Source organism: Siphateles boraxobius, unplaced genomic scaffold (genome assembly GCF_051911475.1).
Source record: "Siphateles boraxobius isolate OS27281-9 unplaced genomic scaffold, OSU_SipBor_1 68, whole genome shotgun sequence".
In the NCBI taxonomy this organism is placed as follows: Eukaryota; Metazoa; Chordata; class Actinopteri; order Cypriniformes; family Leuciscidae; genus Siphateles; species Siphateles boraxobius.
The window spans coordinates 14,893,807-14,917,741 of record NW_027509195.1 but is presented as its reverse complement, the minus strand read 5'-3'; the positions used below and the strand labels follow the sequence as shown (position 1 = coordinate 14,917,741).

General features: G+C 38.1%; 1 protein-coding gene across 2 annotated transcripts in view; it reads right to left on the bottom strand.

The window, feature by feature from the left end:
• Positions 1 to 692: 692 nt before the first annotated feature.
• Positions 693 to 23,935, bottom strand: part of rspo2 (R-spondin 2) — a 67,241-nt gene continuing 43,998 nt past the window's right edge. For both annotated transcript variants that reach the window (XM_077215032.1, XM_077215031.1), the window contains one exon: positions 693 to 1,992. In XM_077215032.1, the coding sequence (XP_077071147.1) occupies positions 1,871 to 1,992 (122 nt within the window). In that variant the 3' untranslated portion in view covers positions 693 to 1,870. The remainder of the gene's footprint in view (positions 1,993 to 23,935) is intronic.

The window sequence follows — 23,935 nt, the reverse complement described above, 5'->3', positions numbered from 1 at the left end:
GGTCAGGTCAAAGTTTCTGAATAATTTTTACTGGTAGTCCATTGTGGGAAGAATTTTTGGGTATAATGCGTCACAGTTTACTTTACTTTGCTATCCTCACTTACATAAATTAACTATAGTGTCCTTCACCCACTAGTAAAAAAATATATAAAAAATTATATCTGGTGTCTGAATAATTTTTTGTTTGACTGTACATGCTTATTCTTATCCTCGTCTGGAAATAATTTCTAGGTTCACAGGTAGGCTACATTAGAATCTGAACGTCTGCTGTCCGACTCTTAGTACATGATAAACTGTCTCCGTTTGGAAGAACAGGCTTGTTTTTTGTGTGTGTTTTTTTTACCCCAGAGGCAACGATTATACAGTACACAGCACTAGGTTAATTGTCCGTGACTCTAATTAAACAGTTTTGGACCTACCTGAAGAAAATGTTTATTCATTTTCTTTCTGAGAGGTTGTTTGAAGTGGTTGCAGTGCCCATAGCGATGGATGGAGTGATGCCATTTGCACCTGTCAGAAAGACTTAGGGCCTACAGCTGCTCTGAATGATGTCACATTCCAATAAGGGCCCTATTCTCTGCTGCCAATTGGCCATATCTATTGGTGTGCTGTGAAATGACAAATGTTACGTAATAGAGCTTCAGGACTCAACGGAAGGTTGGCGAGGTTCTGAAATATACAACGGCACCATGTGCAACATGAACTGCGTTTTAATAGCACACAATATACACATTATCAATCAGTTGACGATATACTTCAGCTGCTGCAGGATGTGTGATCAACATAAAGTACAAGATGTTAAACCAGGTTTACACAGTGATTTTCTGAGGAACATTTACCAGCAAATCGGACACAATCGGTTTCCACTGTTAGAGATATTTTGTATTGTTATAAGTGGTTGAAAGAATACTTCAGCACTGAGGAGTATCAGGTACAGAGACATAATTTTCACCAAACATAAAAATAATAATAATAAAAAAAAAAAGATTCAATAAATAAATCAATTATATACCATATAAATGTAATAGCTATGTGAAGGCTATGTTTTTTATTTAGCTTTTTTGTTATTTTTAAATTCATTTAACTGTAGCTGGTATTATAACCCTTTACACATTTAAACGCTGAAGTGTCAATACTGAAAATACAGTAAGGTTTTTTTATATTTATCATCAATGTTACCTTTATTAGATAAACTAACATACTATGTACACATGAGTTTGTGGCCATGCTAGTTGAACAACTAAGATTCTTACCCACAATATACAGTTAAAGCATAAAGCGGTCTGGACGTAAACATCTTGTGCTGAGAATAATAATTTCGCAACTATGCATGGTTTTGCAACATTGCAATGAAAAACAAAGTACCTATTTGACAAGAAAGGCCATACATGATGCCCTCTGCCTTGATTCTTAAGGAAGGGGAATGCTGTAAATTGTACATAAATACAGATAAGTCTCTCTCTTGTTTTTCAGGGCATCATAATCAGTCAATCACGTTTGAGTAACCTTTCCAAACTCTTCTGCTCCTTTCGCCGGTCGGTGCTCGTTCGACTCCTCCAGGTCTCCATGCCCAAGCTTTCTGTGCTTCCAGCTCAGTCTCTCTCTTCTTTCTCCTCAAATAGGACGAGATATGAGCTATATGAACAGCTGCTGTAGTGTTCCATGATATCACAGTGGGGTCATGGGACGGGACGGGACCGGACGGGACGGGGGGACGTGTCACCGGTGAGGGAAGCAGCAGGAGGCACAGAGACACAGTGTGATAATCCCATATTGATGCATGTGTGTGTGTTTTTTCATCAGAGTAGGTGTGTGTGGAGCGTGGTTAGCAGCTTTGTGGTCTTTGTTCCATCGTAAAGTCTATTTTTTGTTACTGGCCGGCCCGAACCGAGGCGAGGTGGTCGCTGTGTTGGTTCTGGGCCCGGAAGCGCAGCCTCTGCTTGTTGGACTTCTTCTTCTGCTCTTTGGTCCGATGGCCCTTCCCCGAACCCCCTATGGCAAAGAAAAAAGCACATTCATTCTATAAACTGTTGATTAGAAGCAGAAAAAAATAAAACAAGGACAGCTGATTCTCTCATTTTCTGATTTCTGATCAGGGATGTAGTAGCAATTGACCCTTCGCTAAGCCCCGCCCTCCTCAGTTACTGTTGCTACGCCTGTCAAGCTTTCGCGTCTAGCACATCTATTACAGTGTGTATGCACCGTGTCAGAAATTCCCAATGAGATAATTAGTAAGTTTTGGCGAACATGTGAAATATCTGAGAGAGCAAGACAAAAGGGACTGCAGTATGCATTCGAGGGATATATCCACGACATAATATGCAACCGATTAAAGAATAATTTAATAAAAATTGAAGCTAAAGCCTATAGTCGCAGCAGCCGCCGCCTCATACGCTGACCATTCAAATGGGACACACACGAATTGAGGAACAGCTATGTTTGTGCACAGCAGGGTAAGTGAAATGTGAAACTAATCTAATAATTATAAATCAAACAGTTTATCCATAAATCTTGTGGAATAACACTAACGATCGGAGAGCTGCGATCGGATTGGTTTAAAGTTACTCAGTCAGGGGTAACTTAGTAGGCCGTCGATTAACAAAATGCTGAAATATATTTTAAAGTATGTCAGTGAGCCTCCGTCTTGTCTTTGAACCTCTTATTTTACGTAAAAACGTGCATTATGAACAAAGAACCGTAATTATTTCCAACTTCCAAGCAATAGGTTTTTTTGTTAATTCTGTCGACATTTAGTTGTGAATGGGGTCTCCCACACTGCTTGATCCACGCCCGTCATCGGTCCCTTATACCGGGTATCAGAATTGCACAATCCATACGCACAACGCTTCAGCATGTTTCCCTCGCTCGAAAGCTTGCCAGACCTCCCGTGCCTAGTTACGGTTGATAAGACACGATTGGCCAGTGGCGGTTTTCGGGCGTGGCTTAGCGAAGGGTAAATTATGACATCCATTTTTAGAAATTTCTTAAAGGCGTTTTGAGTAATCAAGAAAAAAAAAGAGTTTCCAGTTGCATAACACAACAGCTTTAAGACAAAGCAGAAATTTTAGTTGCAATAGAAGTTGATTAATATTCATGTTCAGTGTTGGGAGTAGCGCACTACAACCCGAAATTAAGTGGTTTGTTTTTTGCAATTTCAATGCAATTTATTCCTGTTATGGCAGAGCCGGATTTCTTCAGTCTTCAGTGTCGCATGATCCTTCAGAAATAATTGTATGAGTCATTGTATTTCCTTCATAAATCATAATTATGCTAATTTGGTGCTAAGGAGACATTTCTTTTATATTAATATCAAAGTTGAAAACGGTGCTTCTTAATATTTGTATGGAAACTGTGATACATATATTTGTTGAATACAAGTACTTTTTTATTATTAAAGCTCGGAATGAAAACAAGTACAAGAATCTTTTAACTCACTCAAAGTTTTTTATTAATAAAAAAATCTCTTACCCATTTTATGGAGTGAGAGTTAAAGGGTTAACATACCAAGCAAGACCTTTAGCTGCCCGTGAATGATATTTTTAATGATTTAAAGACAGCAGCTCTCCGAGCAGAACCCCAAATCAAATGAACCTTTCTTCACCCCTTCTCCCCTCCTCACACTCCAGTGGAGCAAAGTGCATAACACTCGTTCGCTTCTCAGCCAGGCTTCTCAGACCAGAATTAATGCAAGCCAGGTGTCGCAAGCAAAGCATTCTGGGAAAGACTGTGTGGCATATCGCACACAACGAAGGGTGGCTGGCTAAATCCAACAGTGGCAAATAAGATAACGAGGTGCGTATGATGGAGTGTGTGAGTGTGTGAATGTTCGGAGGAGAAAGTGTGACTGAAAGGCACAGAAAATTTGTCAGCAGGGGAAAAACGAGTCAGACTTGGATGCCGGGTGGTATCTGGATCCCGATCTGGCACACATTCTCCGTTAGCTGTGCTACGGTTCACATACAGGGTGCAGAAAAGAATCTTTCTATAGCTGCATTTCAAGGCCTGGCTCAGTCTTATTATTGCACTTGTTCAGGCCATTTAGCACCACAAAATGAGGCAAGACTGCATAATGTGTGGTGACTTTATCTCAAGTGGGCCCCTCTCTCAAACGCCGTCCCAGCTCTTGGCTCGCTTGCAGCTGCCCGATTGCCATTCCCAGCCCCAACGATGTGAATTCTCAAGAAAATGATTTTCTTAAGTGGAAACAACCCTGAGAAAATGCTCTCATTTGGTGGCACGAGAAAAAAAAAATCGTACTCTTCCACCGGCAATTTCCTGCAATTAATACAATCGTTCTATTTTTGGGACTTATTTCTTGCGGTCTCGCAATTTGGCACAGCGCAAAAATGTTGTCTTTACACGACGGCTCGTTATACCTTCAGAAATGCCTCGAAAAGCGATAGGGGTCGGATTTCACTGAACCGAATCTCCATGCGCCTCACATAAAAACTACAGCAACAGCGAAACCGTTTAACCTCTTCGATAAATGTCACTTTCAATTGCTCCAAGTGAGCTAGAATGGATTTATTCAGGCACAATATGCAAGTTCATAATGACCACAGGCAATATCTTTTTGTTTTCCATTTTAAGAGGCCATTTTGATTAAAAACTGTGTACTTTATAAACAGTCTACTCTGCAATGCGATCAATTTGGGGGTGCAGTTTGATGGCAGTAAAGAGCAGAGGTCTACATTAAAAAGTCCTACAGTATGTTGCAGGCCAGAGCACATATGTTCTTTCCTCCCAACCATTAGAACAATATCCTGTCTCATTAAGTTCTGTTTATAGTAGTGGAGAGCAGTGTGATTACCTAAAAGAGAACTAAACCTCAGGCTATGCCTCTATGACTGATCAAATTATTTCAAAGACATCATTCCAAAGGACAGGTTCTTTTAAAGGACTATTGTAGTAAATATTTGTCAAAGGCAAGTTACCAGATCCCAGGGAATGTTCTCGGAACTTTGGCTAAGGTTTCTGGCAAGGTTCTCTCAAAGTTATGTTCTTCCAGTAACATTAATAGAATGTTTGTTCAAAGTTACCTGGTCTTTAATAATGTTCTCAAAATGTTAGCACAAAAACATTATTGATACATCGCTCATGGGAAAAAAATATTAAACAAAAGTGACTACTTGTTTCAATGTGACTAACGTTCTATTAATGTTTGCAAAATGATAAAAATAAATAAATTTTTTCATAACTTGATAGGAACGTTATGTTCTTAGAACATATTTTTGTTATGTAGTTGGTGGTTTTTGGTGGCCTTTCCCAGCTGGAAGTGTCCTTGAAAATGTATTGTGCATTTAAAAATGGAGCTTGTTAATTTAAAAATGTAATTTCAAGTTTTGGATGCACTTTGACATCATTGCCATTCAACAAGTTCTTTACAGTTCATACGTGTGTTGATTACTACAAGTAATTTAGTAAGACAGAGTATACTATAGTACTATATTTACCATGGTCAAAATACAGTAAACTGAGTTTCTTTGTTTTATTTTATTTGTTCCACCTTAAAAATTGTAATAACACTACAAATGTTGAAACTGCTCTAGAAATGCCTGTCTCAAGAGTCACGTAGAACTTCCTACAAGTAACAGCTTTCAATTACACATCACATTGGATGCTAAAATCATCGCTCATTTGTGAATTCTGGAAAAAAATGTTGTTGGAAATTTCATAACATTTCATAACTGACAGCTAGAGGGCAACCAAAACTAACTGAAAGCCTTATGTCTGTGCAGGTCAAAACAATGCCCGAAATGGAAAATCATATCAAGATGTCTGCAACTATTCAATGTGCCTCAACCTGAATTGATGTCAGGTGTATGATTTTGTGAATTAGGACTTGCAGTTTTGATGTAATATTTACAATTAATTGCCAACTTTAATTAGCAAGGTTCACAGAGTGAGGTCAAGACAACACTGCCTTTCGCTACAACCCCACAGTTTGAATTACTGCGGAGAGACGTGAGGGGAAAAACTGATGCGTTTCTAGCATTTCTGATTGAGAAGGCTGAAAGCAAACATACCAGAATGGTTTTTATCTATAAACACTGGTTCATTTTTCCTTTTTTTTCAGTGGAATTAAAAAAAGAAATCTTTCCGACACTGATTGCTTTCCTTTTGTAGATAAAACCTCTGCCAAAAGACACTCAGTTTTACACGACTTTCAGCATCAAACAAATAAACAAGTTAGTGCTAATCAGAAACAGTGTACTAGTGTGCGCGTTAATGTTCCGATATCTGCACGGAAAATTGATTATCGCTCCTTGGCAACAAAGGAGAGAGTTTTGCCCTGAGTGTACGAGTGTCAAGAAAGGAAAGCAAAGCAAAGAGAACACAGGTGTAAGTTGAAACACATTCTTTAGTGTACGTCCGTGTGATTTCCTCATAACTTTTTTCTTCTTCTGGTTTCTGCCACACGCATGGATATGATCTGCTGAAACACCTGGCAATGGTAGTTCCACTCCCAACCACAGATTCCTTCAGCGCATGGTTACTCTCTCCTTTCAATCCTCTACCTGGCTCTGACTGCATGCGTTTGTTTTCTTTCATGTCATCAAAATTACACATTATTTCATATAGGTTTTTTAAAAGCTTGAAATGGTTTTATAAAAAAAAAAAAAACTCTAATCACATGCTTGTGGAACTAGTAGCCATTCCTGTAGCTCAAATAGCCATTGCAATAGTTTAGAGCATGACACTACACCAAGGTTATGGGTTTGATTCCCAGGAAATGCATGTTATTGATAAAATGTATACACTGGCAGTCTGAAATAAAGATTTAAAAAAAAAATGATTTTAAAATAAGTCTCTTCTGCTCACCAAGGCTTTGTTTGATAAAATACAGTAAAAACAGTAATATTATAAAATATTGTCACAATTTAAAGTAACTGTTTTCTACTTTTATGTATTTTATAATGTCAGTTATTCCTGTGAAGACAAAGCTGAATTTTCAGCATCATTACTCCAGTCTTCAGAGTCACATAATCCTTCAGAAATCATTCTAATATGCTGATTTATTGATCAATTATAATAAAGTATTATTTGTGCTCAATTATTAATAATGGTTATTATTATTATTATTATACACTTATAATATATTTTAAATTATTATATATATAACTTATTTTATACCAAATGCATAATAAATAAATAAATATTTAAATATATAATATGACATAATGTGATATAATATAATATGGGCTGAAAATAACAACATTCAGTAATGTTGAAAATATATTCCTGTTATGCTTCATTTGAAAAGGCTTCTCCTTAACGATTTATACCATTGTGAATCTGAATACTTTATTCTGATTGGCTGGAAAGTGTGCAATAAAATGTTAAATGCATAGGTAGTCCCAAGTCAGTTTTCATATACTTTATCATATTAATGCGCTGTTTTCATTGAAGCACACACACACATACGTCTCGCACACAGAGAGCGGAGATAGCGTTACACACACACACACACACACACACACACACACACACACACACACACACACACACACACACACACACACACACAAACATTCAAGAGCACAGAAATTTATCAACGCTGCCCCACGACTTTTAGTACCACTATAGCTTCACTACTGAATCATTATATTTCTTAGCAACGAGGGGGTTACATCGCTATTTTGAAGTGATTAAACTCACAGCTTCGTTGTTTAAATAGAGAACGCAGGTACAAATCTCTCTCTCTCTCTCTCTCTCTCTCTCAATAATTAACTCAAATAAATGCTATAATTCATTCATTCAAATAAATGTTAACTTGCACACTGCTTCTCTGTGTCTGATTCAAAGCGGGCAGAATATGATAGATCGAGTCATAACTGACAAAACTAACCATCAATTTTACCCTTCCGGTCAATCAATAACAGCTTTAAGTTGTCAATGCTGGCAAATGAGCATGGTATAAGCAAGATAATCCACGGCTACCTGGGCCTACACGCTGTGCATTTAAAACATTTAATGCACGGCTAGCTGTGGATTTTCCCTTACAAATTCTAGAGATTTTTTCCCACCAAATCCGTGGAAAATGCATAAAAAGTCCCCATATTCCATCTGAGCCTGGCAGTGACCTGCTGAAAAGACGCTGAAGAGGCCGTGACCAAATGAAAACACGTCCTTCCCAGCCTTAAAATCCAACCCAAAGTGACTTCATCTGCATGACTCAAGTAGTTCAGGAATCGAAAGGCCTAATCTTATCAGCACAGCATGTGGTTTAAGGAAATCGATGCCTGACCTCAGGAAAGCATTACGAGCGAGCGGTAAATGGGCCTCTCTGCGAAGACTCTTCTTCTGCTCAGAACCTTCTCATCTTTCAAGGGATCAACAATTAATAATTGCCTTCTCTGCTGATCCTTAATCTCATCCAATCCCCCCACCGCCCCCCCAAAAGAGCTAAAGAGAGAATGAGGAGGAAAGACGCAAAATGGAAAACAGGGTACAATGCTTCTTTTGGAAGTAAGAGATGATAAAGCTGCTGTTTTGGTGGTCCATCATTTTCATAAAGACACCAAACGCAGAGTCATTATTTGTGAGTGAAGGAGAGGACCACTGGCGCCAGCAAGATTTGATTTCAGAAGCAGAAATTGGATTAGCAGCCATTAAGGGCCTCCTAACACATACATTTATAATGCTGTGAAGAGATGCGTAACTGCAACCAGCTCTCCTTGACTTACGCTGTGGACAATGTGTCTGGAAGGAGATATAGTGAACCTGGCAGAACACAGAAGGGGAAATCACTTAACTTTTGCGTCAGTTTTACGCACAGCATTTCAGTGCAAAACCCTGTTTAATTCACTACCACTGCAATCCAGTTTTAACAGTCTCTTAAAGTCATGTTTCTAAATAAATTAAGCTAAATATAGATTATGCCTTTTTCAGAGATATCACTAACATTAACATAAATAATAAAACATTTTAAATGTTTATATAATACATACAGTATATAGTATTTTAATTAAAAATGATGTCATCAGATAGATAGATAGATAGATAGATAGATAGATAGATAGATAGATAGATAGATAGATAGATAGATAGATAGATAGATAGTATTTGAAATATACTGCCATCTACACTGTAAAAAAGTACATGATCAATAAATCATGGCAACATATGTTTTTACATTAACTCTTTTTGTATAGATCCAAAATTCAACTCGATTTAAGTCAGTTTAATAAAACTTAAGTTGAAATGACTTATACAGACAATTTTATTGTACTTAAAGATCTAAGGCAGCAAGTGAACTTAACTCTTTCCCCGCCAGCGTTTTTGAAAAAAGTGGCCAGCCAACATTTCTGATCATTTTCATAAAACTTTCATGGGCCCCAGAATATTTTATTGTATGAATATCTGAACATCCAAGCTTGTAGTATTGCTAAACGCTTTTTCAAAAAAATTATCTTAGCTGTAGTTGAACTACTGTAAATTATGATTAGCTTGTAGCTTAATTTACAGTTTCAAAGCAGCTTCCACAACACTGCCCAGAGAAGACGATCGTTTATAGGTAGAAGTCCATCTTGCTAACCAGCTGACAAAAAGCTACTCTGCACAGTGTCACTTAGCCTAACAAGGTTACTCTGGATCATACTTCTCTCCCCTCCTCTCTCACCCTCTGAAGCTCTGCTTACTATCAGAAGGAATGATTTAAAACACACACATTTCGAACTCAAAGCTAATGTTGAGATTAGATGGGTCATTATTTTCTTGAATCTGTGCAACTGTAGAAGTGTAGAGAGATTAAGCAGCAGGTGAGTGTACCGCATTGGTTCTTTGAAGATATCCGCGATGATATGTCCACTGCCGTTAAATCATCATCTTAGGCACAAAAACACGCATGACTGGTGCAGTGATTTATCTAGTGGTTACTACTGCACAGTTATCAGGTCATGGGCCAGAGCTGAACTGGAAAAGTCTGAACATATTATCTTTAATGCAATACAAATGATGTGTCCAGACTTTTCCCAGATCAGAGCTGGATATCATTTAAGACTGATGAATAAAATTATGAATAAAATTTATTTTTTGTAACTTTATTGATCATAGGTATTGTAAATGATTGGACGTAAATGATTGTAAATGATAAATGAGCACTGCAGCTAAATATCTCTAACCGCAAGGCAGCTGATCCAGCCTGCATTTAATCAAACAATAAGAATGATAATAGGAGGTATGATAAAAAATAATTCATATGTTTGACTTGTTTTCCTGTAAAACTTTCAAAGGACCCTGAAAACAAGATATAGTTACAGAAAAATAATCCGCAATAAACTATTTATCATGTTATCATGCTGTCATGTGTCATGTATGTTGTCATGTTATCATGCTTTTGGATGCCTGCTGTATGAGAACGCAGTCATGTAAGACAGTTCTGGCAGGTAACTATACTGAACCGCTTTGACGACATACTTTGTTCAGGCATTTCAGAACTACCAAAACAGCATTTAGGATGCTGTGCAAAAATATCCCGCAGGTTTGGTCCAGTTATGCTGTCCTATCGCGCAAAGTCACATGTGCATCGAGGACTTTATTCGGTAAATGTGTTTCCATCATAGTTTATGCGCATGTTTTCTTAGCGGATAAAAAAGATATGACTAAGTTTTTTGTTGTGCATCTTTAGAATTTATGCGCATATTGGTGTTTACATCCAGCGATAATCCAAAATGCGCATGAAGTGGATGGATACATGGCTAATGGTGCAACAATGCTGTGAACTTCACATACTTTTGAAAATCCAGCGTTTAGTTGATCCTGATAAGCGCTCATTGACAGTTGTAAACACAACTTCCATAAGGGGTTTGGCATCATGTCGGCTTTGCTTCCAGGCAGAACGTTAAAGAAATCCTTAGTCAATCACTAGAGATGTTAATTAAGGCAGATACATTATTCTGACCAATGCTACTGTGTAGTCTGATTACAAATATATGGAGCTATCATTCTATTCAGAATTCCATAAAACACCTGCAGACTTGAGTGATGTCCACTATGAGTTACCACAGCCACGCCAGCTGCCCTCTACGCCACACACAGAAGCTGATATGCCTGCCACCGCAAACCCATAGAGAAGGCTACAAAACAGCTTCTGTGGTCTCCTATCTCACTGCCTGACTCACCCCCACATCTGGGCATAAGTACATAGAGCTGGAGTCTTGTGTCCCTCAGAAAATGAGGCGTAATTAGCTTTAGTTTCATTTAATTACTGCCTAAATGTTATGTTACATTTCTGACGAACGACATAAAAAGCTTCCACAGCTTTATCAAAGAGAACCTCTGTGCTATTTTAGCAAGCCTCCAATGGACTATTACCAACAAAGACTGAGAAAACGGCAGTAGGATGATAAAAAAGATCAAGGGAATACCACATATTTATAATTTGTGTCACATGGCACAGTTTCACGAATGCATCATTTCTGATAAGGCAAATGACGGCTACAGCTATTCTGTTTTTCTGGATTCGCTTAAGTGTATTCAAAACTTCAGCGTGGCGCTTTGATCTGTCAGATTTACGTAAACATCTGTTTCGTGCTGATAGAACGAAGGAATGAGATACTTGGAGTGGTTCTTATCAAATCAGCCATCGTCGGATTGCGAGGAAAGGAACTGATGTGCTGTTCTACTCGCCCAGGCATTTTGTGACTATAGCATCTCGGAATGTTTAAGAACACCTTTTGTTTATATGAACAAAAAAAAAAAAAGTTGCTATAAATAGCTCATGATTAAGGCTGCTATCTTCGCTGATACATACAAACAGGGAAAAATCTTGTCCCTGGAATCCATCACTTTTTTGCTTGCTCCAGGAGTGCACAACTGTACAATTACTGTACGTTTAAAATCTCATTTTCATGTTTGTTCTGAAAATGGAACAAAAGGAAAAATAAGAAAAAAAATTCAACAGCTTCGCCAAGGATGTGACCTCGTCACACTAAAATTACACAAACTATTTGATGGAACATTTGTTTTCGATTTCACTCCTGAAGCTGCATTTCCTGAGAGTGCTGTGGGTGATGGGAAGTACAGCCTATAAGTGTGTGAGTCATGGCAAATGAGAACATCGTAGCCCCCTTACACAGGGGCCAATTTTGTCATGTACTGTACATATGGATGCAGAGGTAGAACTATTTTATACCCCTATGTGCGGTTGTCCTGGCAGGAGAGTGAACGTTCATTATTGTGGAGTTATGGGAAACATTTGGGGCCGCCGTCACCACTGGGGCTTTTCAAACAGGGGGCCATGTTAAATTCATACAATCTAATCTATTCCGTATATAAATACACACTGAGGTGCAGCCATACTATAAAGCAAACCTTTAGGCTACATCTTGATTCAAGAAAGTACCTGTCATAGCCCTGTCTGGGCCATATGTGTTTCTGAGCAATACACCCGACCGTTTCAGATCTGTTTGCTCCCCAAGGGCGCTTCTGGAGGATGTAAGAGGAAATTGTGCGGCATGATGTGTTCTTTATATCTCATTTCAGAAACAAGGCCTTCAATCTCCATCTCCAATGGGGAACGGAGAGGAAATCTGCCTCTTGTCTCCAGGAACCAAGTGGGTTTCTACATAAAGAGGAAGTGCCCATGAGGCAGGCGAGCTGTGCCAAATCAGACAGGCTTACACACTAAAACTGAAGAGAGTAGTGTGTAAGCGTGTTTTCGAGGGCAGGGACCCTCTGTGAAATGCTTCAAGTCAAGGGCGTCACGCCTGCTTTCCTTACCTCAATTTATAAAGTTCCCTTCAAAGAGCTTTCATGTGTCTAAATGGTGTGCTTGTATCCTTTCGAGACAACTTAACTTTAAAGAAGAGCAATAGAAACTTTTGTACTTGCATCTGGGGGCTGTGAGGTGTGTTTAATGTTTTGAGGATCTAGGTGCAAAGGTTCCTGTCAACCCAAAACCACTCACCTGAGTGAAACTGGCAGCTTTTATCATCTATATGGAGCCGCCCCGGTGCCAGTAATTCCCCTGGTTCTACTGCAGTGCTTCTGCTACAAGCTCTTCCAAGGGCCAATTGGGTCAGGGGGTTCACACCACAGCAATGGTTAGAAAAACAGGAACATGTCAGGGAAAAGATCCAAAAGTAACTAGAGGTAGCATGGATTTGTCCTAAATCCAGGTATTAAGTATAAACACTGGAGACTTGGGATCTGGATAAACAGTGAGAGGCAAACAAACCAACTAAAACCAGCAATACTGAAGTTACAGTTCTGAATAAAATCTGCATACATTTAGCATAAAGAAAACTAGAGTTTCAACCAAGAGCAACTGCACCATTTAAATAGGAAATTTGAGGGTGTATTTTTAACTTAAAACAAGGGTTGTGCAAATTTAAGAACTGAAGAACTGGCTAATTGCCTAAAAATGGGCTAGTTTTTATTAATTGAAATAAAGCTGAAAGTAACAGTAAAATATGTACATTAGATAAATAAATAAAAAACTTAAAAATTAGAAATGTTGCCTTGGCAACTAACTGAAATTCAAGATGATGTTCAAGTACTAAATTAAATAAAACTAAAATTAAAATAAATTAAAGATCAATGAAAAATAATAAAAATGAGAAAAGCACATAAATGACTAAACCATTAAACATTAAAATGATTAAAGGCCGATAAACCTTCTATTTTTTTTCTTTCAAATTTCTTTGAATTTCAATTCGTTTTAATTCTACTTCCTTACATTTAAAACCAAATTAAAATTCTGCATTCTGTTTTTTACCAAATCCAATTCAGGAATTTCACTGGAATTTAAAGGAACTCTCATTTCAGTTCCAAATAGTGCACGACCCCATTTACAACCCATCTGTTCATTTTATTGAATTTACCCAATTGCAAATTGACACAGTCTATTTTGGCTATTCCCTGCTGTGTGTATGCAAGCTTGGATGTACAAACACCTAAAAACACATGCATCCAGGAGCAAATGACACTTTGTTTTGTCTGGGTGTCTATTTCGTTGGTCCAAGCCGCTGGATGGGAGTGGGTCAGAAGCCACAGCTTCCCTCAGTATTGTGAGGCTCTGATTACAAGCTGTGATGTCTCAATAAAAATGCCCGAGAGAGGACCGAAGATTTTAGCGGTTGAGTTGGTGCAACTGTGTACCAGATGTTGAAAGTCATACCCCGCTCCCATCTAGTCCCGAAGAGGGGGGTGGTCTAGGACGTGCCAGTGTCCCACTGATATTGCGGGTACATGAAACGGAACCTCAGCATACACATTATCAAAAGTTGAGCTTATACATTAGTGCTTATGTGTGGGAATGTATGAATGCATGTTTATTGAATCTGTGTGGAGGAAGTGTCTTGCCTGTCATGTGTGATGTGTGTATGGCTGTTGTATGTGTCTGTGGAGATGAAAGCATGTGTGGGGCCTTGCGGAAGGGCTTGCAGTGGGCTATGTACACGCCTGGAAGACAGAAGGGCCACATTCAAATGGCAAACAATTCGAGTGATGATAAACCTATGATGCTATCATGAGACAAAATAACAGCTGTAAGTCACTGTCGCTAGAATGTATAATTGTGTCTGGAACTCTAGCAGTCTCTGTTTATATCTATGACGAGTCACGCAGGTACTGGGCTACTCCGCAGTGGTATGACCCAAACCAGTCTAAAATAGTCTGAATATAAACACTTATTATAGGTGTACCTTAGGGATTCAGGGTAAGACAGAAACACGGTGTGGAAATAGATTCATGGCTGGCTTATAATATCAATTTTGTACATTTTGAACACAAAAAAAGCTACGGATTGCAGCTTTATTCTGCAATTCAACTGGTAGAGCATGATGCAAACAGAAGGAAGGAAGGAAGGTTTTGACGCCAAAGGCCCCTGTAAATATGATGATCCCTTTGCAAGAGACCCCTTCCCTAAAATATAAGAGCAGCTATCTATTTTAATAAATCCCAATTAAAACTCTGTAATTGTGAAGTTACAGTGTACCTGTAATTAACAAATTTTCTTTTCTTCCCAAAGGTATTAAAAGATCAAATCAAGATATGAAGATAATGAAAACTACTTCAACTTTGACTGTCAGTAGAAATAAATAATCATTATAATAATCAGAATAATCAGAAAGCAGAATGAAATAATAAAATAATAGGTGGATGTGAATTTTAAAAAAAATCATTATGTAAAATACACTTAATATCTTACAATTATTTCTCAAATTCTTCACAGACACCCTTTGTGAAGCACTGAGTACTGAAAACCCCTGAACGGAAAATTAAGAATCTACATGATTTTTAAAAAATAAAAGAAAGAAAGAAGAAAACAAAAAGCAGGCATATCAGACAGACAGAAAAAGATAGATCCCCTTTCACCCCAGTCCCTCTTTCACAAGACTCCGCGTTTATGGTTCATGCCTGTGGAATGACGACGGCTTCTCCATATAAAAGCCGGCGGGATCATGGGGTGTTTCAATATTGAAGACAGTTGCTGACAGAATGACAGGGGCCATATTTATTTTGGTCAGGGAGCAGGGCACTTTGTGGGGAGTTAATTAGAGACTCCCCTCTCCCCCCTCTACAAGGAATGTAACTGTGAAGAAAAGACTGCCCAGGGCTACTGGTAATGACCTCCGCTCTTTGCGGAAGATTTAGCACTGGCAGAACTCTTCAGAGATCACATTTAGGCAGAGGGTATCACACAAAATGTACAGCAGGTGAGAAGTTACCTGAACTGATGCACTCCCTGACTGACAGCTATGGCTTTTACATGGCTTCTGACTTGAATGACCTGGGGGCTCATTTATAAAACTGTGCGTAGGATCCTTACTAAAAGTGTACTTGCGCCCGAAAGCCAAAAATAGCGTGCGCAAAAAAATATTAAGACTTATAAAACCGTGCGTAGGCCAGAGCCTGCGCAGAATAAATCCCAGTTAGCGGAAGATGACGTGTGCGCTCATGCGTCCCCTCCCCGAAATAACCAAATATGGAGCTTACAATGCCTAGTTTTACTATGCATATCCTCATCTGCATATCATTTGCATATGATTATTCAACCACTTGATAACATGTTTAACAGTAGGCTACAAGACATTAGGAAAATATTAAATACGGATGTGCCATCACATTACATTAATAAAAATCATTTAGTAGCCTATCTTTGCCTTGTTTTTGAATAAATAAATAAATAAAATAGTGTAAAATAGGGTACATTTCAGAGAAAGTTTTTCTCAATCTTTTCTACTGGACAAATAGTATTTTTAATTGATTTCTATTTTTAATGGAAACAGATCCTTGTTGTGCATTATTTGCACAAAACTATGTTCTCAGACAATCTGCTATTATCATAAAACACAGCATGCCAGAGGAAAAGTGTTCAAAAGCATTGCATCCACAACAAATATTTATATTTATTGAATATAAAAAATGTTGTAACTTCACAGTAATTATTTCATGTAGTTTAAGTGTTTAACTCCATTAATAAGAATGGCATATTTAATCAAAATGTTTATATCAGAAGTAAAACATAGTTTAAATCATTCTTTTATTTATTTAAACTGTTATTGTGAACATGCACTGTAATTATGATTAGGACTTATAATGAAGATTTACGGTTTTACCTCATTTACCGTTATGCGTCAGTTTCACTAAACGGCTCGCTGGCGCGGACATTTAAGAAGGGGTGGAATGGCCTATGCTTCAAGTGATAGGCTTGGTGATTTAAATTATATTTGTATTATCTTTCTGTAGGCTATATGTATCATTTTCATTAGAAGTTCTGTCTAAAAGTGACCAAAAAGACATTTAACTCCAGCTCACCATCGGTGTCGCCAAACTGCTCCATCTCCAAAACGTTCATATAATTGGGTCAGATGCATGCAGGTACGCAAATTTTCCCGTCAAATTTGTATTTATAAATCACAACTTATGACTCAGAAGTACCGTACGCCTCTTTCAGGGCCTGTTTTGTGCGTACGCAACGGTTATAAATGAGGCCCCTGGTCTCTCCATTAGGGAATATATATATTTTTATAATTCTCAAAAGCTGCAATCTTCTGCTATCAAGGGGCAATTTAAAGTGACTTTCAAGTTAGAGAGTACCTTTCTATGTAAACACAGTGATAAACATGCAGCAAATTCTGGAGTGAGACTGAGACTCATTATGAAGCTTGATAGTTAGCAAGCTACACATGTGCCAGGTTAGCAAAGCTAGATAGACAGATTGCTTTGATCATTACTTATTCTCAAAAAATTCAAAAGTTTGTAGGTATACAAAAGTATAGAAAACCCTTTTCCACTTGAGTAAAAAATAAAAAAAGGTTTATAGTGAGATAGACTTTAAAATAAGAAATTAAGTCACATTGTAAGATATGAAGTCAAACTGTGAGCAATAGAGTCACAATTGTGGGATATAATGTCAGAATTATGAACAATAAAGTTGCAATTGTTAGATATAACATAAAAATTAGCAATTTTGAGATACAATGTAAGAATTACAATATAAAGTTTCATTTTGAGATTTAAATTCACAAAAAAATTAAGAGTCAATTTAAGAAATAGTTATTTTGTACAATGGCACAATTGGTAGATAAAGCTGTAATTACACTAAAAGTAACCTTTTTCTTTTAATGGAAAAGGGCTTCCATATAAAAATTGTAAATTACTGTATCACTAAATATCACTTAATCAGTAAGATCGTAAGTTGATGTTGTAGTTGAAGTAGAATTAAGATTAAACAATGAAGAGAAAGTAATTTCTTGCAATCAGGCACCTTTAGGAAAGACAACCGGAAATCCCGAAATTTGCAATCAATGGGCTGGGATATCAATATCTCAATGACGACTTATGAATAATTCAATAAGAATGATTAAGGATCAATAACTATAAACAAACACCATTTACTGTTGACCTCGGACTAGATGTCTAATCTCAGATGCCTCAACTTCAGTCAGGCTTTTAAATGGATATTTATGTTTCGTAGACACTTTTGTCCAAATCGATCTACGAGCGAGAAACAAACGAGCGGTTAATCATACAGAGCCAATAACATCAGCAGTGCTGCAATACAAACTTTAAAAAAAAAAAAGACCAAAAGGGTATAGAGGTATCTGGGAAAAGTATGGGAGTTGTTGTGTGAATGCAGAAAAGCGAGTTGGCTGTGAAACAGCGGCCGGTCAGTCCTGCGGAGTCAGCTAATTAAAGAAAGATTAGTCCATTGGCACACCAGTCACAACAGACCTGGGCGAAAGGCACGGATAATCACCCAACACGGCAGCTAATTAGTAAACTCCTCTTGCCCTGGGAAAACAGCGCACGCTGCGCTCCTGCTCTATCCAATGATAGCCCGCAATATTACCCAGACGTAATACACCATTTATCATTCCTGAATTTCAACACCGAGTCAGGATCTCATCGGGAGTCGTCATCTGCAGATCACTTTCTCCTGCGAGAGGCCCAATTTTTAGTGGGAAGCGCAAGGCAGCCTGACAGTTATTAAATAAATAAGTACAAACACACACTCTCAGCAGCAGTGGCGAGAGGCGTCCGCTATTTGTTTTGGAGGGGCGCTCGGCACAGGGCGAGCGTAAGTGACTCGCATAAGAAGTGAATTAGTTATCTGTGGACGCTCGCATCTGTAGCAGGAATGTTTGACACTCAAAAGACGTTCAAAAATGGATTTGGATTTTTTGATTTTCCAAACTAAACACAGGCCCCTAGTCAGAATATAGAGCGTAATTAAAATGCTCGGAGGACAAGGTTCTCCTGCCAAGCCCCCCGAATTCACTCCGCTAACTTACCATAAACACACCAGTGCCACACAAAGCCACGCACACATTAAAACGAAACTCCGCCAGTGTTTTCTCTGTGGCACAGAGGGGCATGCCTTGCTGCGGGTCTCATCCTGCTTCCCTCAATAACAGATTAAAGGCAATTACTCCTCTGTGGGCATCACTTTACCATAGTCTCCATCTGGCTCCCAGACTGGCCTGGACTGACAAGCAGAGGACTTGGGTGGGGGGTGGAGCTCCATCCTCAGCTGAAGACGGGAAGGCAAATAGCGCCTCTGCAGCCACTGATCTCCCCACAACTTCTAAAGGGAGTATTAGTTTCTAAATTCAAGAGAGCTTTAATGTCACACCAGCCATATAGAAGTATACAGAGGGGGCGAAATACTGTTCCTTTAAGGCCCTGTTGTGCATTTAAATTGACACAACATAACGAGACACAATTAAAGATAATATTTTGAAGAATGTTTCAGCTTTTTTGTCCATAAATTACATTTTACATTTACATTTATGCATTTGGCAGACACTTTTATTCAAAGTGACTTACATTGCATTTCAAGGTACACATTTTATATTCTTATCAGTTCTTGATTTTCCTGGGAATAGAACCCATGACCTTGGCATTGCAAGCAGTCAATAGGGTCAATTAAAGGTCAATGGGGGTTGAAAATAGTGGTTTGCACAGGATACATTTTTCCCTCCTGCGCCCGCTAAAAATAAGTGTCTATTTTTCTTTCTGCTCCTGCCCGCAACTTTTATGCTTTGTTAAAACTCGCAAAATCCTGCAGGACAGGTACAGATCTACATTGATTTTTTTACTCCCGTTTCAGTCTCACTCTGGTGTCATAGGCTATCTTTTTCAATTCCCACACAGACATGATGCTTCTGACCTCACCCTGTTATATTTGTCTTAGCAGGAAATGTTTTTCCATGCTGTCGCCTATAACTGAGAAACATGTCCAACCCTGTGCCTGTAAAACGCTTATTTTTGTTAATAGACAAATAGACAGGAGACGTTAACATATAACATTCTGTACCTTAAAAAATAAAATAAATTTGAGTAACTCTTGTTTCTATTTTTTGATATTTTTTGCGGAAGTCCAACAAGTAATTTATTTTCTCCTACTTTCCTCTGCACACATCAGTACTTTCCCTCCCGCACCAGCATTCAGCAATTCAAAACTTGTCCCGCAGACCTCTAGTACAAAACTTTCTTTGTGTTCCACAGAAGAAAAAAAGTCAGATTTGGACAGGTTTGGGCCAAAAAGGTTTACAGAACTTTACATAAACTTACAGAAGTTTACATAAACTTAAAGTTCGAATTGCAATGGTTTGCTACCTGTTTTCAAGCTCAATTCAAATCAAATGTATGAATTTAATTTTAATTTTAAAGGCATTCTCAATTGAATTCTGAATAGCATAGTGTCTAAATGATACATGTAAGAGTGAGAAAGGATCGTGAGCAACCCAAGAAGGACAAGGACCTGTCACGGATATCAGGGCATATAGGAAAAACGGTATGTTTCTCCTGTTTCAAAAATGGGAAATCAATTGCACCATGCGAGGCTCTTTGGCCCTGAGCTATAGAATCTAGAAACCACAGAGAATCGTTACGAGAAGTTGAGCATGCATATCATTGCACTATGGAGTCTTACTAGTTCCTGAAGTAGAAATGTTTCCCTTCGATAGAGCCACTCATAAGTGGCGCAGACGTGGTTATGAGTGTACCAAAATGTCATTCAATACACAATTTCTAGCTGTCTGAGAATTTGAAAGCCGCTTTGCTACGAACAGAAAAATTATCCAAGAAGTCTCAATATCGTGTTTGTGTCTGAACCTCAGTCACACCAAATACAATCTTAGGGAATTACTACTAGGATTAGGGAGATGATTGGAGGCAATAAGAGTCTAAGTTGTTTACACAACATTTAATACAATCGACATTAAGTAACCTGCTGCTTGTTGGTTGCTAAAAGGCAGAGGGCTAACAACCTTTGTGGAGAACCTTTTCTCCAGGAAGGAAGGAAAATCTATCCACAGAACAGCAGTTCTTCTGACAGACGCTCCCTGCTGGAATATCACTCTACAGAGTACTTTCATGGCAGAATAGTCTTAGCATTGTTCTCTCTCTAGTGTGGCTGGTCAGTCAGTTGATTTGATGACAAGGGCTTGGTTAGGTGAAAGCTAGAGCTCAGCAGGCATTTCATTTTCGCGAACAGCCGGGCGACTATTAATAAATTGTGTTTACAGCCCACTCTATACACCACCCTGAGGAGTCCCGTCGGGCTGCCAGAAAGAGGCCGTCTAGCCTGCTGGGAGAGCGTCGGCCCGGCAACCGACTCCCAAATCCTAAATAGAAAAGTGAACGATGCTGATATTCAACAATAGTCAGCAAGACGTTAATTCAAAGTTCATTTTATCTGATTCATTCAAACCAACAACGCGCGAGTTTGATACTTTAAAAAAAACGTAATTAATTGACAGAACTGTTTTATAAGATTCGGGAAATAGACTGCACTATATCTGTAATGTTTTGCCCTATGTAATGTAATGATCAGATTTATAAATTAATTTTAAATTATGATTATGTTTTTTGGTAACACTTATAAAAAGACAAAATCAATTAACAGTATTTGTCTACTTTAGACATTCTACTTACTATAAGTAACTTTGCAACTACATGTCAACTAACTCTCATGTCAAGAGTATTAGTAAGTTGTTAGGTTTAGAATAAGTTGGCATGTACATGCAAAGATTTGTTGACTATATCTGATATTTTTGACGACTAGCCTACATCTTCTTTTAAAAGTGGCCCGTATCCGATATCTGCATTTACACTATACAGTTGGCGAAACAAACTAAGATAGATGTACAGACCAGGAAAAGGAAGTAAAAACAGATTTGCAATGGACGCAGACAAAATGATAATACAAGCTTTTGCTTTCTGCACCACCTTTAAAGGTCAGCAAAGCATTGGGTTGAGCCTTCGCCCTCCATTGAGCCTTTGAAAAGAGCCTTGTGATTGCATTTGGTGTTCACCTGAGTTGATGTCATTCACCACGTCACTTTTTCAATGACGCACGACTCGCATTGACGGGAAAATTCGATATGTCCGCTTACATGGCAGACGCAAATGCACGTACCCAATTCATATCAGATTTATTTCCACATATCAATGAGACCTAAAAACCGATCTGAAAATATCGGAATCATCTGCGAACCCCCAATCTAAAGTAATTGTGAATATCTACAGAAAAAAAGGGCCTACTACTTACTGTTGCACTGGTGCATGTGAGTGCTTTAAACTACTGGTGTCCAGATGTTTTCATCTTTTCATAAGTCGCTCGTGTTTCAAGTTCAAGCTAGGGTCTGTAAATGACGTCCGCCGACATTTAAGCTCAAAGAAACGGAAGCTGGATGATCAGATAAACAATGCCAGAAATATATTCACATGTATAACTCCTCTGATGTTATTTACCTTCTCATATTTTCTGCCTTTGTCTAATCCATAGCAATCTGCAAAGTCTGCTGTTACGTAATCTTATACCGATTGCCACAAGCGGGTGTCTAGTATCTAATGTTATGTGCATTATGGTAACAGGGTTGTATTCTAGCACACTCCCCCACAGTCACCTTTTACCTCATTTTTCTTCTCATGTAGAGCAATTTGCTTGGCAGCAGGGCATACATAAACTTACAAATGCGTACATGTTTATAGTCTGGCTGTAATCCTATTTATGTCTCACAAAGTAATTTGTTATATTGCAGAGCAAAGCTGTCGTATTAGGTAGCATTCAGGGACTTATTGTTAAAGTCCTTGGAATCCAGTGTAATGTAAGAGGTTAGTTGGGGGCTATGTTATCCTGGCCTCTCGTTTAATGAAGACTCTAAACCAAGCGCGCATATCCTTATGCAAAGGCTTTGGCAACTTCCTGGTCACCCATGCACAGTATTGTATCTGCTGTACCTGCACTGGGATGCAAGACAATGAGCATAACATCATTCTTTCTATAGAACATCACATGAATATCTAAAGGGCCTATTACACCCGGTCACTTCATTATTTTTTACTGATCAGATAGCAATCCGATTTGTTAAAACTGTTCAATTCGCAATTGGCCACATAAATGTTCCTAAGCAAAACAAATATAAATCCGATCATTAATTCCCGCTTTATATGCTAATTTAAGGGTGTTCATATCAGAGAAAGCAACAGATATGCTGCATTTTATTTATAATCAGTTCATTTCTAGATCAAAGACTGCAATAGGAGAGAGAGTGGCATCAGTACTAGTGAGATAATTAGTCTCACTATTTTTAATTAAGATAAGTGTGTGTTGAGCTTCAGGATGCGGCATCGAACCTTCCGTTTTAATTAGCTACTCATCTTAGCAACCACATGCGTGTTGCAGTAGTGCTGTCAAATCTGGATTTAAATCCATCTCAAAAGCGTTTTGGAGTGCATTTACACCTGGTCTTTTTTTATTTTTTTTTACGTAAAATGCAGGTATAAACAGACCAATAGAGTATTATCAATATTTCTCTTGTAGATCTCCTGTACATCAGTTAAATGCACTGCCTTAAATACAACATACTCAGTGTATCAGTGTAGTCAGCATTTATAAACAAATGGCTCTCATGAATTGGTTATTTTCAGTGATGCAATTAGTTCTTTTTAGTGAATTAAAAACATACAACATGACCAGTGTAGCCTGATTTACTATCAAATAACTTTTATGAATCTTATGAGGGAGTTTTTTAGTGAATCAAATACATAATGTGCAATCAGTGTAGCTCAATTCACAGACAAATGATTCTTATGAGCAAGTGCTTTTTTTATTATTATGAAAACCAAACAGAATGACTAAGTGTAGCTTGATTAATTAACAAATTATATTTTTAATTGGTTCTGTACAGCATGCCCAGAGCAGTCTGATTCCCAAACTAATGACTCTAAATATGTGGTTCTTTTAATGAGCTGTTCAAAAATACTTTACTTCTTTTAATCTGTCAGACAAATCCTTTATTGAACTGAATTGATCAGAGTCATCATCATTTTATTTAATGATATCTATATCGAAATAAATATCATTACTGACTGATTGTCCATGTAACAACTTGCTGTTAAACATTTCTTGGTAAGTTCAAATGCTATTTATATGCTATTTCCAGTTAGTGACTCATAGTGACCATATTACCATGTA